The 16195-nt window shown below is 56.0% G+C and overlaps 4 protein-coding genes across 10 annotated transcripts; 1 reads left to right on the top strand and 3 right to left on the bottom strand.

Moving 5' to 3' along the window:
• Nucleotides 1-81: 81 nt before the first annotated feature.
• ARCN1 (archain 1) lies at nucleotides 82-8471 on the bottom strand. The gene is made up of 10 exons (XM_050323256.1): nucleotides 8256-8471; nucleotides 7014-7277; nucleotides 6193-6372; nucleotides 5729-5934; nucleotides 5160-5321; nucleotides 4386-4551; nucleotides 2999-3146; nucleotides 2590-2698; nucleotides 2237-2441; nucleotides 82-1681 (listed from the first exon to the last, which is right to left on the bottom strand). The coding sequence occupies exons 1-10, from the start codon at nucleotides 8256-8258 to the stop codon at nucleotides 1592-1594; spliced, it is 1533 nt and encodes a 510-aa protein (XP_050179213.1). The 5' UTR covers nucleotides 8259-8471; the 3' UTR covers nucleotides 82-1591.
• Nucleotides 8453-12236, top strand: IFT46 (intraflagellar transport 46). Its single transcript, XM_050323263.1, is given in 12 exon segments — nucleotides 8453-8494; nucleotides 8583-8675; nucleotides 8678-8755; nucleotides 8831-8958; nucleotides 9474-9548; nucleotides 9626-9719; nucleotides 10036-10164; nucleotides 10566-10687; nucleotides 10771-10837; nucleotides 11085-11145; nucleotides 11408-11493; nucleotides 11809-12236. Coding segments are annotated over 12 exon segments (1071 nt in total). The 3' UTR covers nucleotides 11905-12236.
• Nucleotides 10158-14883, bottom strand: TMEM25 (transmembrane protein 25). Of its 7 annotated transcripts, none has more exons than XR_007629877.1 (7): nucleotides 14616-14883; nucleotides 14041-14325; nucleotides 13512-13802; nucleotides 13153-13437; nucleotides 12955-13055; nucleotides 12761-12869; nucleotides 10158-10473 (listed from the first exon to the last, which is right to left on the bottom strand). XR_007629877.1 is itself a non-coding variant. In XM_050323261.1 (7 exons), exons 2-7 carry the CDS (start codon nucleotides 14485-14487, stop codon nucleotides 12796-12798), a joined length of 1101 nt encoding a protein of 366 aa, XP_050179218.1. In that variant the 5' UTR covers nucleotides 14488-14509; nucleotides 14616-14855; the 3' UTR covers nucleotides 12374-12795. The 7 variants fall into 7 exon arrangements, 5 of the variants coding, with proteins under 5 accessions (XP_050179217.1, XP_050179218.1, XP_050179215.1 ...); XM_050323261.1 differs by lacking the exon at nucleotides 10158-10473 and adding an exon at nucleotides 14409-14509 and having other exon boundaries at nucleotides 12374-12869; nucleotides 12969-13055; nucleotides 14616-14855; XR_007629876.1 differs by having other exon boundaries at nucleotides 12761-13055.
• A 109-nt stretch (nucleotides 14884-14992) lies between these two features.
• TTC36 (tetratricopeptide repeat domain 36) lies at nucleotides 14993-16124 on the bottom strand. Its single transcript, XM_050323264.1, has 3 exons — nucleotides 15962-16124; nucleotides 15526-15714; nucleotides 14993-15454 (listed from the first exon to the last, which is right to left on the bottom strand). The coding sequence occupies exons 1-3, from the start codon at nucleotides 16068-16070 to the stop codon at nucleotides 15186-15188; spliced, it is 567 nt and encodes a 188-aa protein (XP_050179221.1). The 5' UTR covers nucleotides 16071-16124; the 3' UTR covers nucleotides 14993-15185.
• Between the last annotated feature and the right edge of the window lie 71 nt (nucleotides 16125-16195).

Raw genomic sequence — 16195 nt, 5'->3', positions numbered from 1 at the left:
CGGTGCCGGCCCCGTCCCGCCCCCGCGAGGCCTGGGCTGAGCAGCCCCGGCTCCGGAAGGACCTCACGACCCCCAGCCAGCTCCTTTGACAGTACTTTATTTGATTAAAGATTCAGTATTCTCTGTGTACAATGGAATGTGCTCTATTCCCTAGGCCAGGATCATATGGGGTTACAAAAAGGGGAGATCTCAGCTTGGTTTAAATATCACCCTCCAACAAATGTAAGAAAAAAAAAAAGCTCCTTGGATGCTTGAACTAACCTCAACTCCATTTTAAAAATCATACAGAGAAGCAGCTCTGGAACAGGACCGGGTTACTAGCGATTCATTGCCTACTTTGCTAGGGAGGAGGGTTTGCCCTCCCTGGACAGGATCAGGGTTGAGTTCTCTCTCAGGTGCTGCCACCAGAGGAGAGACCACGGACTTCTTTGGCAGAGGACCCCAGGGGCCCATGACAGGCTGGCTGTCTCTCACAGAGCACAGTACATACACTTTTAGGGCCTTTGCCTTCCACATGCACACACAGGCCCTCTGGCCAGAGGTGAGGTGTGCCCAGGGGCAGGTGATGCTTGTGACAGGTCCCAGCCACACAGGTGAGATGAGTTGTGACGGGAGCACAGGTCTGTGAGAAGAGGCAAATAATGCTGGTGAGGCAGGGGGGGGAGGAACGGCTCAGATCAGCCCCCCATCTTTCCTGGAAACCAGCATTTCCTTCTCCTCCACCTACCAGCGCTGAACAAACACTGGTTTGGGACAGGTTCTAACAAGCAAGCAGTTACCCAGGCTCAGCTCCTTTCACCCAGGCAGGAAAAGCGTTTTGCCTCCCCAGACGCCAAAAAAGGCCTTGCAAAGGACAAGAAGCTGGTTCTAACCTAACTAAACCTCCTCCAAAACCTGACCCAAGAGCAGCTGTGGCAGACAGCGAGGACACAGTGCCCTATGGAAGCTCTCCCCCCTGTAGCAGGGGCCAGAGCACCTGGAGCTGAGCCATCGCAGCACAGCAGGGCTGGAGGAACAGCAGTAACCGTGTGGGGCACCCTGGCCCCTCTTACCCACTCAGTGCCCTTGCCATGATCCCCCCACCTCTGAGGCCAAGGGCAACTTGCTCAGCTTCCACCAGACGGAAGGGTCTAGAGCAGCAGCAGGCAACCCCACACACGTTCTCTTAGTGCCTGCTTTCCTCAATGGAAACGAGAGCTGGAGGACGAGGAGAAATCAAAATGTAAGCACCAACAATGGAACAGCATGTGACGCTTTGAGAGGGTAGAGAACGATGTCTGATCGGCTCTGGGGCTGAGCGCCGGGTGTCGCCAGGGGAGGAAGGAACACATCAAAGTCAGGCTCTCTGCGGAGATCTTGCTTTTCTGCCGGCCCGTAAAAATCTGCCAAAGAAATCTGTGGCCTTTCCCCTCACGAGCATGTCAATTCTCTGCCAAAAGTGTCTGTGACTCAGGAACGCTGCAGATGGCAGACAGAGCCACACGTCCTAGCAGAGGGGGCTGCGGCATTCCCAACATTCAGAATAAACGTCGGTCTCTTTTTTTGTTTTAATTTAAAAAATTTCTTCCTTTGCACTTTCCCACGTCTAGCATTACAGGATTTCGTACTTGTCCACCAGGAAGGTGGTTTCAGTGGAAAACCTTACAGGGCTGTTCCCGTCTACCTGGGTCACTTTGGTAACCTGTGGAGACAACAGGCAGTGTTAGCTCAGCATCAAACCCCTCTCCCCACCACAGTGATGCTGCGCTTCCCAACAGCAGAACGGTCATGAGGGCAGAATGACCCGGTGCCTTTGAACCACAACTCAGCCCTGAAACAAAGATCTTTGTTCCCAGGAAACCTGAAAGAGGGGAGTGATTTTCTATGGTAACTGTGTTTCCACTGAGGAGTGAAATGGCAGCTGCTGGCTACACTTCAGTGGGGGCAGACAGTCATATGCCGAGCAGTGTTTTGGCTCCAAGGCCGATGGATTCTCTAATGAAGTCTGAGGGGATGTAATGATTACTCAGAGGAACGAAGACACAACTGAAACTGCAGGCAAGCTCTGGGAGGTGTCAGCTGCATATGCTGTCTGCTGGCACTCCCAAATCCAGCTATCTCAGTAGCAAGTTAATGTCAACCCCTCAGCCATGGCCAGTGGGACAGCAAGGCTTCGCTGCAGCACGGCCAGTGTAAGTCAGACAGGGACCGAGGTAAGAGTGACTTCACGCTCGTGGAGCTCCAGCAGTGACCATACCTGTATGTTACAATAGTTCTTTTTGGAAACGAAGGCGACTTGCACCGGGAAGAAGTCGTTTGGCTGCCCTGCTATGCTGAACTCCAGGCTGCCACTCTTGTTTTTGGCATCTATCACTGGCAGGCACCACTCAAGGAGGTTTCTCCGGCTGTCGTGGCGATACTCGCCATCAATCTCCCCAATCACTGGGGCGCCGACACCAGACCTAGAGCAGGCAACAAGAAGTGAAAATAACTTCCCTGCACAGAGCTAAGAAACTGCCTGTAATACCTGTCAGCTTGACCAGACCCATGAACCAGCGAGGAGAAGGAGGTAGACTCTTTAGTGCTGCCCGGATAAGGAATGTTACTTACGGCAAGGGGATGGTGATGATCACATCGTTCAGCTCTAGGCTCTCCTCTTGCAACTCATATTCAATGTTAACATCACAACTGTTCCCGCTTTCTGAGGGCCAGCAGTTAACTAAGGGCACAGAGACAGTGTGTGAACCACACAGGCCTTCCACATGGAGCAGGCTTTTACTTTGAAATGCCCAGCGAAGTCATCCCCAAGAAATTCTGACTTTAAGAAAAGCTAGTTTTTTTGAGAGCATTTCAAAAAATGCACACTGCTGAGGGCAGGTACTATCCACTGGATACACACAGGATCTCCAACGCCTCACACTGTGCATGCTCCAGGCAGCCCAGCTGCCACAAGGTGGATACAAACCAGCAGCCCACAAACATCAGCCTCTTTCACCCTAGCTCCCAGACCCGCACTCACTTGTCAACGGAATGAAAGACTCTTCTGTGGTCTGCAACCTCCACTTCAGCACGCCCACATCGCTGTTAATAGGGAATGACTTCTCTGGGTTTTTCAAACCAATCTGTGACTCTGTAGTGAAGAGCTTCTTGTCCACATTTGGGTGAGTCTGAAAGAAGAACACATGTCCAGGCTGTAGGTAAGCCCAAGGACAAAACTGTAGGTGATGCAGGTTCTACCAGGACAGGCCTACACAGAGTGTTTTTCTTTGCAAAACACACATCAGGCTTGCTCCTGGCTCAGAAGTCCATCTGGAGCACACCTGCTTATCAACTTGGGATTCCTTCCAGGAAATGCTGATCTGACAAGAAGGATCCACACCACTGCCATTCTTACAAGTCACTGCGCCAGAGACTCTAGCAATGCATGTCCTGGGCTGATACTTACAGAACAACCTAACTCCTCAAATCCTAAAGACCATACTGAAGATCCACAGTACGTGTTTCTCTTGAAGAAAAAAATCAACCTAATGCTGCTGGGAAAAACAGCATGAAACCACAACACTACAACCTCCCTCAGCAACCTTAACGCACATACGTGTCAGCAGCCAAACTTCATTTAAACACACTTTCACGACTGGGAGCAAGAGCAGCTTTTTGGAAGCAGAGGATTTCTGCAAATCACTGTTAAGTTCCACTAGAAAAGCAGGAGCCAGCACAGGGTTTGGCCTCATCTTCCACTCAAAGCAATGCCCAGGGGAGCACTGTTAGAAACTTGCCCATGGGATGTGCTGGAAGTGGATTTGCAGTCAGTGATGTACAGACAAGTCCCTGGTGAGGGGTGAGCCAGAGTGTGTCAAAGCAGTACCACCTCCAGGGATCAATATCGCCACACAGAAAAAGGGAAGGACAAATCTCCCAAGAACCTTTGAGCTGCTACTGCCGATTGTGATCAAATGCTCCAGCAAACATCCCAGGGACAGCAGTGACAGGACAAGTGACCCCAGGAAGAAACAGCTCCAGAGAGAATAAATTCGTTCCCCATTGGTACAGAAGTTTGTTCACCCACTCCCAGTCCACAGCTGCAACTGACATCACACCAACAGGCACCAAGCAACACACTAGGCTGCGGCAAAGTCCAAGTGAGGTCACCCAGCATGCCGATGTGCACTGCTGGGCAGATAAGGTTCCAACAGCAGTATGGCAAGCACCAAGACCGCATTTCTCCAGTGAACTTCAATCCTTGGAGCATGACTAGCCCTGCACCGAGTACTCCCATTTCCAATACATTTGCTGAGAAAGCTTGGATGAGAATATAGGACAGTAACATGCTCAAGTATTCCAGGTTTTTTTCCCCTGGAAAGCAACAAAAGCACGTTCAACAGCATGGGACGCCAGATAGACTTTACCTGCAGCTGCACTCCCCTCTTGTCTTCATTTTCTACATGAAGACGAATCCGTGCAAACTTTTCATCGGAGATGTGCAGCATGATCATGCCATGCAGCTCCATGTTCTGCAATCCTCCATCACGGCCGCAAGTCAAGGAGATTTTCTCCTCTATTTTCATGTGCACACTAGACAGACAGAGAAAAAGCTCAAGTCCTACGCTCATCTCCCAGGCAGCAGGGAGATCAGTGCTCAGGAAGGACAAGCTGAGTATACTGAGCAAGGGCTCCTGAACAGAACATCATGGCCAGCTGTTCTGGGGGCTAATGCTGCTCTGACAGGTGAACTCAGGGGCAGGAGAATCCACGGATATGGCTCCGCAGGGGATGGGACCCCAGTTAAACAGCACTGATGCAGCATCTCAACATGGTGGTCACTCAAATCCCCTCTGTCAGGCCACAGCACTCCAGGCACTAAAAGGTTCTGAAGTGCTGCATGTAAAATGAGGCAGGTAAACAGGGAAAACAGCAGCTATTTGAAGGCAAAAGGCACAGGAAAATTCCCAACCTCAGCTCAGTAATGGATGGACATCCCATTTTAGTTAAGAGAATGCCTAATCAAACCAGCTATTTACTTTTTTGCTGCCATACTTTCCCAGATTTTGCTCACCAACTGTTTTAGCTACAAGGTAAGGAAGCACAGGAAAAAGCCTAAAAGGAACAAGGAGGCTCTCTCCCAGGGCCATACACAGGGAGAGCTGTGAGGAGACCACTTCCAAAGCAAGGGCAGCACTCACCTCTCCATGTTAACAGGAGGAGCGAGAACTTTGGCTGCTTCCGCAGAGCGCTTGCCTACAGAAGTCATGATATTTTCTCCTTCTGATTTCAGCTTGTCCACAAAGTTGTCCACTTCCTTCCCCTTAGCGCCGAGCTTCAAGGCTTTACTGGGACCTGAAGGTCTAAACAGAGGCCAAGTCAGATCACTGCAACAGGTTCCTCCTTCCTGGTTATCTTCAAGTACTATAACTTGACCATCCCAACACCACATCGTTTACTTTGGCACCCTTTTTTGGGGAGAACATGCACAGAACTACTGTCTTACGTGTCAGGTGTGCTAAGATATAATTTAGATCTGGATTCCATTCTATGTATTACCAGGAGTTGGGACTCCTTTTTCTCACACAAAATGGGAAACTCATTGCTCATCCAAGATTCCAGAGACTATGAGGGGTGTCACTGTGGTACATGGCACAAATGCTCCTTGATAGTTACAGAGATGAGGACTCTATGTTAGAAGCTCTCTTTGGGCACATAGATTGAGTCACTGCTGGCTCCAGAGAACGTTTGCCACCTGCTGTCCCCCTACCTGGCTGGTGCTGGTGCCACTTTGGGCTTCTCGGTCTCAATGATGGTCTCTGTGATCATTGCTGCCGTCGTGCCCCCAGACACGGCCGAGCTGCCGAAGCCCCCAAACCCAGGCGCCTTCTTGCCGTGTCTCTCCGCATCTCTCCTTGCCTGCTGCAGCTCCTTTGCTTTACGGCGCATCTCAGCTTTTGCTTCGCGTTCCTGTGTCTGAAAGAAGAGACGAGAGGCTGAGGGAGCTTTACAACCTCAATCTTGCCCTGCACAGAAACTAAGCACAGTTGCCCACAAACCCCTTGCCAAGAAAAAGGAAACAAGATACAGGTTTAGATAGATACAGGATACAAGTTTACAGAAAAGCTAAATAACTGTATGGCCCCACCAAAGTGGAGGAACACCTCTATATAACAAAGGCGGCATTTCCCAAACATGGCACCTTGTGCCAAGCTCACAGGTGTCCGTGCTCACCTCTCGGACTGCCCGGAACACCTTTTCCTCATGGGAGTCCATCTCAGTGAAGGTCCGAATTTGCGCCAGATTTACGTTCTCGCGGTAGCCCAGGGCGACGATTTCATCAAAGGCAAAGATCAGGTCAAAGCAGTGTTCAGAGATCTCATTCTCCTCCAGAGCTCGACAATATTCAGGGATCTAGCAAGGGAGAACATTTTAAAGAAGTACCCACAGAGAGTACTGTGGAAACGCTTTCTTTCTACCATCCCAGAGGTCACAGCAGTGCTGACCCTCCCAAGACCAGTTCACCCTTCTGCTGCTCTGGGTACCATTAGGTTGTTGATAAACAAGACGAAATTTTGCCATTATTAGTTTTTCCACACTAAAATCCTTAGGGAACCTCTCAGCTTCTTTGTAACACTCAGAGGAGCCCAACTCCATGCTAGGGCCCTCAGAATTCCTGAAGATACTTTTTGTATGTAGATTGTATGAAGAGACAAACTTGCTCCTTCAGGATCCCTGCAAAGTAGCTGTACTTGTAACATCATGTTACTTTTTGAAGGAATATAAGTCTTAGGTTAATAATACAGAAAACATTTAATGCTAAATTACAATCAGTCCTTTGGTCTCACCAGCTAAACTACAACTGAGGATTTCTTATGTTAAGTTCAAAATTACCACCAAAACTTCAGCGCTTTCTTCCCAGTCAGGAAGGGAAGCTCTGGAACACCAAGCTGCTGGGTAGAAGCAGGCAGTGCTCCAGCACCAGTTCAGAAACAGGTGCCCCACAATGGTGCCGTTCCAGGCTACAGCCACGTCACCGAGTGACAGATCCTTACCACTCTAGAGAAGAGCCGAAGTGTTTCCAGGTCTTCCAGGATGTTGCTGTTCTTGGTGGTGATCAGCACCATGTAGAGCTTCTCCATGGGCTGGTAGACGTACCGCACACTCTCCGTCTCCACGAACGTGTGCTGCTTCCCTGTGTTCATCAACTTTGGGAACGCTGCCAGCAGCCCCTCGATGCGGGTGCGGGTCATCTCCACGAACTGCCGGGACACGATGGCCTTCCCCGCCTTCGTGCACACGGCGGCTGCCAACAGCACCTGGGCAAGCGGAGCGGGTGAGCCCGGCCCATGAAAAGGATCACTTCCCACCACACCTTACCTGCATGCACTCAGAATGTGATTTTATATCTTTTTCTGTGACTAGGAACTCAACTATGCCGAGAGCAGAGACACCTCTGTTTTTCTCTCTCTCCATTCCATGTTCTGTCCCTACCTTAAACTCAGAGCTCCTGTCAGGCAAATGAACCCGTTCCCGATTTCACACACACCAAGGTGTAACAACCCTCAGGAGCATTAGGGGAGGCTCCAGGAGAGGGACTTTTCCATAAGGCTGCCCCAGCTTACTACACACAAGAACGCTGTGAAATGTGACACGTCCCCCAGTGCCACACGCACAGCACAGCCAGGTTGATGAAGGCCCGGTTATCACCCACAGGCCTCGGGTGCCTCCCGGGCAGCTCGCAGGCGTTATCACTCGCCAGCTGCACTTTGTCTTCCTTCTCTCTGTCTGCCCAGACTTCCTCCCCACATCTCCCTCTCACAGATCAGTTTCTTAATTACCTTTATCAGAATAATACTGTTCTGCACTTCAGAGCTTTTAAATCCCCAAACGGACAGAAAGTACCGGAAACCCTCCAACACGGCACCACTACTGCCTGCCGCGGGCGGAGCCGTGCGCGGCGGGTCTGTGCTGACCCCGACACCGCCGCCACGGGGAAAAGGAGCCGGAGCAGCCCCTCGAGAAACAGAGCTCTCAGGGCCACAGCGCGGGGCAGGCGGGCACCGCCCGCACGGCTACACCTGACACCCCGAACGTGAAGTAGCCGGCTCAGGAGGCACCGCGGCTCCGAGACACCAGGAGCGTGCTGCCGCGGCCCCGCCGGCCCCGGGCGGCAGCGCCGCGCTCCCTCCCGCTAGGCCGCGGACTACAGCGCCGGACTGCGTGCGGGCCCGCCGAGCCCGGGCGCTGTCCCAGAGACTGCCGCGAGCCCCGCGGCGGGTAGGCCTTTCCCTTACCATGGCGGCGGCGGCGGCGGCGGGAGCGGCGCTCGGTCCCTCCGGTTCCCGGGCGGCCCCGCAAGATGGCGGCGCCGCGCCACGTCCGCACCCGGAAATGTCGTCACGGTGGGGGGGGCGGGGCAGCGACTCCTCCCCCCCGCCAGGGGGCGCGCTCACGCCGGGGCCGCTCTGGCCGGCCGGGGGGTGGGGTTGCCATGGCGACGGCAGCGGCGCGGAGGGACACAGGGAGGGCGGAGGTGGGACCCGGGGGGACACGGGGGGACCCGGCGGGCTGTGGGTGTGGGCGCTGCGCCGCCCTGCCTCTGACTTTGCCTCTCGGCGTAGCCCCGCCCGGTAGAGAACCAGCCGTACGACGAGAGCCTGGAGCTGCCCGAGGCCGAACCCGGGGCCCGCTCGCCGCGGGCGGGGGCGCGGGCCGCCCGCGGGGCTCCCGCCGGCCCACGGTGTCCGGCGCCGCCGCCGAGCGCGGGATCGGCGAGCGTAGCGGCAGCGGGAAGGTACGAGAGGGCGGGAGGGGGGACGGCCCAGTGACACCCCGGGACACCCGGTGAGAACGTGGTTCTCTCGCCCAGGAGGAGGCAGTGGCCCACCCCGTCGCCCCCAGCGAGGACGACGACGAGGACGATGAGGACTCGGAGGAGGATTCGTCCGAGAGCGACTCGGAGGATGACTCGGAGGAGCAGGGGGCTGCGCTGGAGGGGTGAGCGGCATCACCGTCTGGACGAGCTGGGACCGGGGCTGCTGGGGGCCGTACGGGACCCTCTGCTGATCCTCTGATCCCTAATCCCGCGAGGATGAGCGGGATCGTGGGCATCGGTACAGGCAGTTGTCTCCAGTGCCACAGGGGTGATGGTTCCACCAGGTGATGAACCAATCCCCGGCGCTGTTTGCTGTACCAAGGAGAGGCAGGGCTGGAACAACCCAAGGGGTCAGCCAGAGCCCTGGGAAGGACCATCTCAAACACATCACTCAGCTCCTGATAATCCTTCTCCTTTTCCAACATTTTCAGCTCCAAAGCCGTTGCTGACCACGTTGTTGTCTCAACGTCTTCCTTTGTGCAGAGCACTTAGCCCCTTTCTTAGCTCTGCTGCTGACAACTCCTTGTGGAGCTGTATGATCACAACTGTCCTTCTCAAGTGCTTTTGTTGGCCAAAGGTCCAAGGCAAAATAGGGCCACACATTAATCTTTGCCCATGACTCTCTTCCTTTCTTTAGTGACTTCAATCCAGCAGATTTTGACTACCTGCAAGTGTCTTCTGAAATCAAAGACCTCTTTGAATACATAAAGAGGTGAGTGTAAGGGTTTTTGTGTCAATTACTGCAACACAGTTCCCGGTCACAGATGCTGTGCTGGTGTTTTTTTGCAGATACACCGCCAAAACAATAGAGATTGAGCACAAGCTGCAGCCTTTTATTCCAGACTTTATTCCCGCCGTTGGGGATATTGATGCGTTCCTAAAGGTACAGTTTCTTTAGGTTCCTGTCCCTGTCCTGCCCCACGGGGGGCGGCGGGGGCCAGCCTGGACAGCCCCAGGGGCCGGTCTGTCACTGCACTCTTGGACATAATAGGCAGAGACCTGGAAAGGTACACCCGGTGGCTCAGTCACCTCTCACACAGCATTTAGGTAACCTGGGGTAAGGGCTGGGTTTTGCCTTCTCCAATACCACGTGCTGTTCAGGCAGCACTGTACTGAGTACATGTATCTGAGGGAGCTCACAGAGAGGCTCTGTACAAACCTCCCCTGGACTCTGCAGAGAGGGTTCTCTTCTCCTGCAGGTTCCCCGTCCTGACTGGAAGCCTGACAACCTTGGCCTGCTGGTCCTGGATGAGCCCTCAACCAAGCAGTCAGATCCCACCGTGCTCTCCCTTTGGCTGACAGAGAACTCCAAGCAGCACAACATCACAGTGAGTCAGGGAGAGGGAGGTTGCACTTGCTGCACACTGCGTGGAGTGAAACCATGGCATTTTACTCTTACTTTTGTCTCCGTGACTCCACTGTTGTGGCACAACTGAGACCTTAACTTTAAAAGCAGCAAAAATGAACCTTTTGCTTTAATCCATAGCTTTAAACTGCAACGGATCTGAGCCTTGCTTCAGGCAAATTTTGGTAGACTCTGAGTCTGTTCCCTTCGGGTGATGCTTTACTTCCCTTTGGTCGTCCATACCTGGTTTTACTTGGCATTTTGCCTGCAGAAATCCACTGATAAAGTGCAGCTGGAAAAGAGAGAAGCCCTGGTTCATCAGGAGCGAACACAGGGTTCCCAAAAAGCCCCCAAACACTTCCAGGTTTATATTTGTGTTTTTAGCAGCAGATAAAAGTGAAGAGTTTGGAGAATGCAGAGAAAAACCCCAAAGCCATTGACAGCTGGATTGAAAGTATCAGTGAACTGCACCGCTGCAAACCTCCTGCCACAGTCCATTACTCCAGGTGATCCCTGACTTCAGTTTACCGCAATCTGGCAGTGGAAGGTTGTATGTGATCCTAAAGTTTGTTTTTCTCTTCCCTGGCAGGCCAATGCCCGACATTGAGACCCTGATGCAGGAATGGTCACCGGAATTTGAGGAGCTCTTGGGAAAGGTATGTTGTCTGAGTAATCGGTAATTAGCTCAACGCACGGACTTAGAAACCACCTGCCATGAAAGCCAGGTGCCTGCTCCATCCTGCAGCTCAGCCTGCTCGGGTTTGTTCCTCCTCACCACTTCCCCCTTGCCAGAAGTTGGGGGGCAGCCCAACACTGGAATTCCCAGCTGCTGCCCCAGTGGCCTGCGTGTGCTCCCAGGCTCCTGCAGTCCAGGAGCAGAGCTGACGGCCCTGTCTATTCCAGGTGGGCCTCCCGACTGCGGAGATGAGCTGTGACCTCACCGAATACATCGACATGATCTGTGGTGAGCTGGGGAGGCTGTGCTGGGGGCACAATGTGCTGCTGGCCTGGCTCTCTCAGTGAAAGCCAGAGGGCTTTAGCTGGAGGCTCAGCCCCGAGCAGTTGGGATCATTTCCTCTGCCTCAGTGGGAAGTGGCTCTTGTACCACAGGGGGCTGCAGTCCTTGGTGTGCAGAAGCCCAAGTGATGGTGGTCAGTGGGGAGCTCAGCTCTTCCTGACAGGGGTGCAGCCCAGGTGCCCTCACATGCTGCTGCTCTTACCCATAGCTATTCTGGACATCCCCGTGTACAAGAGCCGGATCCAGCCTCTGCATGTCCTCTTCTCCCTCTTCTCGGAGTTCAAGAACTCGCAGGTAGGCAGCTCCAGCCAGGTGCTGCTCACCCAGCTGGCAGCATTGCCTAGCTCCTATTTGGCTTTGTGCAAAAGGCTGGTGGGCCCTGGGAAAGTGTTCACTGCTGGTCCTGTCCCTGGTGCCTCTGCCTGATGCAGGGAGCTTGGCTGCACTGCCAGGCTGGGGCGCTATGTTGTTCAACAGGCCAGCACAAGCCAGAGCATGTTTCCTCGGGGCACTGCTGAGCACACAGCTGATGTGACCAGTGCGTTCATATGCGTCTACTCTGAGCAACAGGAGCCGGATATTTGCACGAGCACATTCTTTTCCCTGCAGCACTTCAAGCCCCTGGCTGATGGGCAGAAAGGCAGGAGCCCACCATCCAACCCACCCTCACAAGCGGCAGAGGCAGAGGTGATGAGCTTTACCTGAAGCTTCACATTAAACCCTCATCTCCTGGATCACTGTCTGCTGCTGGACACCAAAGATGTGCCCAGAGCAGGCTGTGAGATGTCACACAGCACATCAAAAGCCTCCTTGGGTCTTGGAGACATTGCTGGGCTGTTCTGTGTTTGGAGAGTAGGACTTGACTCATTTTTATTGCAGAAGCTGCCTAATGGCTGGTTTTGACTTGTTCCCAAGGACTTCAGCATTAAACCAGCCTTTCCTAGTGTCAGGCTGTAGGTGCTGCGGAGTGGAGGTTCCTTGAGCACACACGGCAAGGGTGGAGCAAACAGGAATAAATTCCACGCTCAGACACAACACTCAGATCTGCCCAGGGTGTTCCTAGTCTGACCTGGGGATCTCGAATCTCTCTACCCCTTATTACTGAGCCCCCTTTTCCTATTCTCGAGCCCTTTATCTCCTCCCAACGCAGAAATAACCTGCACAGCGCCACACAGACGCTCGAGTTTTAGTTTATTGCTGTTGGAATGACTCTCCCCAGCCCCTGTCCTACTGCCTGCCCACCCATCTGTCACAGCAGCAGGGGCAGGGGTGGAGAGGATCATGCAGCAAGTGAGTCACAAACCTGCTAAAGCAAAGCTGGTGCGTGGCTTTACCCTGGGAGGAATCACAGTGCTAGAGCCTGGCTATAAAGAGCTTTGATGCATTTTAACAGTTAATTGGTAAAGTTAATGAGCTACATAAAAACATGCTTTGGCTGACAGGGCAGCTCCTGAGCCCTGCAGCACGCAGTGTAGCACAGAGCCAGGGCTGCTCAGCGCCCACCTCCCAGAACGGCCTCCCTGGCACCCTTCGCTGCCCTGCTCCAGGGGCTGGTACGTACCTGGGGCCGGGCATCTGGCTCATGGGCACCGCGACTCACAGCCAGATCTCGTCGCTGCTTACACTGGGCACTTTGTAGATGCGCCCAGACACTGGGAGCTGGACAAAGCCTGTAGGACAAACAGCTCATTGCCTTTTGGGGCAACCACAGAGCTCAATATCCCACAGCACAGCTTTTGGGGGCCACTCGCCCACCTGCACCCCCTCACCAAGCTTGTTGAGGACAAGGGAGTTCTCCAGCCCTGGCAGGGCACTATCTTCTCCCCTGGCACCAGCTCCCACATCCCTGGGGGAAGCTGCAGGGCAGAAAAGGAGCAAGAGCCAGGACATCTATCCCTCACTAAGCACCTGTGGCCCTGTGTGCCTTGCTGTGCTGGTACATAGGGGTTTTACCTTCATCCTCCTGTGCGAGGTCGCTGAGGTGCAGGTCAGGCGGCAGGGACCGGGTCTGGCGGGGCAGGCGTGCACCCTGGGGCTGCGGATGCTCAGAGCAACTGCAACGGGAGCACCGGCTGGGCGGGCTGCTCCCTTCTGCTTGCCCTGGGCCTGGCACTGGCTTGGGTGAGCGGCACGCCAGGCAAGCAGCACAGGAGCCCAGGCTGAGCAGAGTGGCCAGGGCCAGTGCTGCTCCAGTGGCAACACCCAGGAGTGGCAGCTCCACACGGGCATCCAGCAGACCTGTACAGGGAGTGCAGCCCCCTCAGCACCCCTCCACACAGCCGCTGTGCTGTGCCCACCCCTACAACAGCTACCTGTGGGTAGGAGTGAGGTGGTGGTGATGCCCAGGCTGTTGGCAGCACTGACAGAGAAGTTCTCAGCCACGCTGCTGAGACGGATGTGGAGTGAGTGGTTGGTTAGCCCCGGGTAGCGTGTGGCACCCAGGAGGAGGAACTCGGAGGCGTTGGCCATCACGTGCCCATCCTGGTCCACCCAGGTGATGCTGGCAGGTGGGTTGGCTTGCACCAGCACAAAGAGCACCAGAAGGAGGCCAGAGCCCTCAACCTCCTGGTAGTGGGCACCTACGCGCAGGATCTCTGGCTTATCTGGGTAAAAAACAGAGACAGTGAGATGGGCAGGAGGGATGGGGGCAACACGGACAGAATAGCATTTGTCTTGCCAGGGTGCAGGAGCACTTTCTGCTTTGTCTGTGTGGCACTGACAAGCTGCTCCTCTGCTATGGCTGTGATGGATGCAGGTTATGGTGTCCAGCCTCTACTGGGCTGGACCCCACACACCCTCCCCCCATCCCACTCTGAAGCAGGCCAGTGCTGTGGACCTTACACTGCACGTTGAGGAGGACAGAGGCATTGTAGGTCTCCCCGGAGGCCAGGTCGGTCAGGGAGCAGTTGAGCTGGTGATCAGAGCGCCGGGCAGTGAGGGTGAGGGTGCTGGCAGTGCCTGCAGCCGAGAGGTTGGTTTCCTGCCTCTGGCCGTTGAGGTACCAGGCCAGTGTGGCACCGGGCACTGGCTGGGGGACCCGGCAGGTGAAGGCATGGCTCTCCCCCTCCTGCAGCGTGCGCACTGCCCACGGCTGCCCGTCGATGGTGGGGCCCAGTTCCCCGAGCCCTGCCGGAGAGCCCGCGGCACGTCAGAGCTGGAAGGGGGGTCCTGCTGCCGGAGTTGTGCAACGGACCCCACCACAGCCTCACCTGCCGAGGAGAGCGCCGCGAGGCCGAGCAGCAGGAGGAGGGCAAGGGCAGCCCCCGGCCAGCCCCTTGGACGCCCCATGGCATATCAGCCGTGCTCAGCGCTAGGAGAGAGGCAGCTGAAGCAGGGACATGCGGCCGTCCCCGCACGGGGCCCGCGGTGTTGCAGCGCACAGCAGGGCCGGAGGTTGTGGCCCGGCTGCACCTTACCTGCGACATCACTGCTGCTGTGTCCAGCCCGGTCTGCAGTGCGGCTCTGCGCCTGGGACCCGGCACGCAGGGCCGTGCATGCGGCGCAGGGGCGGGCCCGGCCGAGCTGCGAGAATTCATCCATCCCTCTCGCCGGGCCCCGCAGCTGCCGCCCCCGAGCGGGACCGCTGCGCGCAGCCGCCGGGGCGGGCCGGCTGCACACGAGAGAGGCGGGACACCACCCAGCCCGGATAAGGGGATGCACCTCCCCGTGCACCCCATCTCCCTTTTTCAACTGAGGGGCCCAGCCTCACACCCACGAGGGACCCACCTCAGCGGGGCTGTGCGCGGTGGGGAATCGCAGCACAACGCCCGCAACGCCACAAGCGGAGCCCAAGTGCCAGGGACAGGAGGAGGTTTATTGGGAGCGGAGCACAGCAAGACAAACACAGCAAGGCGCATCGGTACTTCACGTCCCCGGCTATCAGCCAGGAGGAGGAACAGGATCTCTGACACCAGAGATAGACCTTCTCCGGCAGCCAGGACATGCCTGCCTAGGCCACCTCGGGAGCATGGCTCTACCCGGCGCACTCACTCGCTCCCGGTGCCATCGGGGTTGCGCAGCCGCCCCAGCATCTCGCAGAGCATCTGGTTGCAGAGCGCCGAGTATGGGTTCAGCAGCACCAGCTGCCGCCGGGCAAAGGCGCTGCCAAGGCGCGCCGCGCGCTCGAAATCCCGCCGGGCGTCCTCGTCCCGCGCCTGCAGCCGGTGGATGAGGCCACGCTGCACGAAGCTCTGGCAAGCGGCACGGCCGCGCCCACAGCTCAGGCGGATAGCGGTGTCCAGGTCCTGCAGGGCACCTGGTGAGGGGGTCAGAGGTGTCGGTGGGGTATAGGGATACCAGGGGACCGCCCGCTCCTGTGCTGCTCACCTGCCACGTTCCCCCGCAGGCGCAGGGCCTGGGCCCGGTTGTTGTAGCCCGAGGCGCGCTCAGGCAGCAGGCGAATGGCCTCGCTGAACCGTTCCAGGGCCGTGCTCACGTCTCCTGACTCGGCCGCAGAAACCCCCTGCAGCTCCAGGTCCCGCACCTGCTCCAGCAGCTCCAACGGAAAAGCTTCCACTGTGGCAGTGCAAACAGGAGCCCTTGGCTAGGAAGTGGTGGCACCAGGACACCCCACGAGGTGCAAGCCTTACTGCCACCCTACACCTCCAGTCCAGGGAGGGAACAGGCACAGGGCAAGGTGGTGAGGTCCAGCCTCAGGCAGGAGCTGCTCCCAGCCTGCAGAGCCTCCTTCCCTGTCTGCCTGCACACCCCATGGGGACCCCTCCACCAATTCCAGCGAGAACCCAGTGCAGTGTCGCCTCACCTTCCAACTCGACGTCCTCCTCCTCCTCATCCAACCCTGGGATGTCCCCAAAGGGGGTGCTGGGGTTAAAGATGGTCTGCAGGACAGCCCTGTCGTTCGCCGTGGCCATGGTGCCCTCTGTGCCACCGAGGCCTGTGATGGGGCTCCAGGGGCAGGCTGTGGGTTGGTTAATGTTCACACTGCCAGCCCCACCTCACCCTGCCCCATCCTATCACAGCCCAAGCATGAGGCCCC

This window comes from Myiozetetes cayanensis, unplaced genomic scaffold, assembly GCF_022539395.1.
Source record: "Myiozetetes cayanensis isolate MyiCay16 unplaced genomic scaffold, myiCay2020 scf29, whole genome shotgun sequence".
Taxonomy (NCBI): domain Eukaryota; kingdom Metazoa; phylum Chordata; class Aves; order Passeriformes; family Tyrannidae; genus Myiozetetes; species Myiozetetes cayanensis.
Note: the sequence above shows the minus strand (reverse complement) of the source record. Positions and strands in the feature narration are given on the sequence as shown.

What these genes read in the sequence shown, in the direction of transcription:
- ARCN1 (XM_050323256.1), bottom strand. An exon ending in TTCGGCTCTTCTCTAGAGTG is followed by an intron (nt 6,373 to 7,013) that starts GTAAGGATCTGT and finishes CTCCCTTGCTAG; the next exon opens with ATCCCTGAATATTGTCGAGC. An exon ending in AGAACTATTGTAACATACAG is followed by an intron (nt 1,682 to 2,236) that starts GTATGGTCACTG and finishes TTGTCTCCACAG; the next exon opens with GTTACCAAAGTGACCCAGGT.
- TMEM25 (XM_050323257.1), bottom strand. Translation starts at nt 14,739, where the DNA reads ATGGATGAATTCTCGCAGCTCGGCCGGGCCCGCCCCTGCGCCGCATGC. An exon ending in TGTCCTCCTCAACGTGCAGT is followed by an intron (nt 13,803 to 14,040) that starts GTAAGGTCCACA and finishes TTTTTTACCCAG; the next exon opens with ATAAGCCAGAGATCCTGCGC. An exon ending in CACCTCACTCCTACCCACAG is followed by an intron (nt 13,438 to 13,511) that starts GTAGCTGTTGTA and finishes CTCCCTGTACAG; the next exon opens with GTCTGCTGGATGCCCGTGTG.
- TTC36 (XM_050323264.1), bottom strand. Translation starts at nt 16,070, where the DNA reads ATGGCCACGGCGAACGACAGGGCTGTCCTGCAGACCATCTTTAACCCC. An exon ending in GGAGGACGTCGAGTTGGAAG is followed by an intron (nt 15,715 to 15,961) that starts GTGAGGCGACAC and finishes GCACTGCCACAG; the next exon opens with TGGAAGCTTTTCCGTTGGAG. An exon ending in CCTGCGGGGGAACGTGGCAG is followed by an intron (nt 15,455 to 15,525) that starts GTGAGCAGCACA and finishes CCCCCTCACCAG; the next exon opens with GTGCCCTGCAGGACCTGGAC.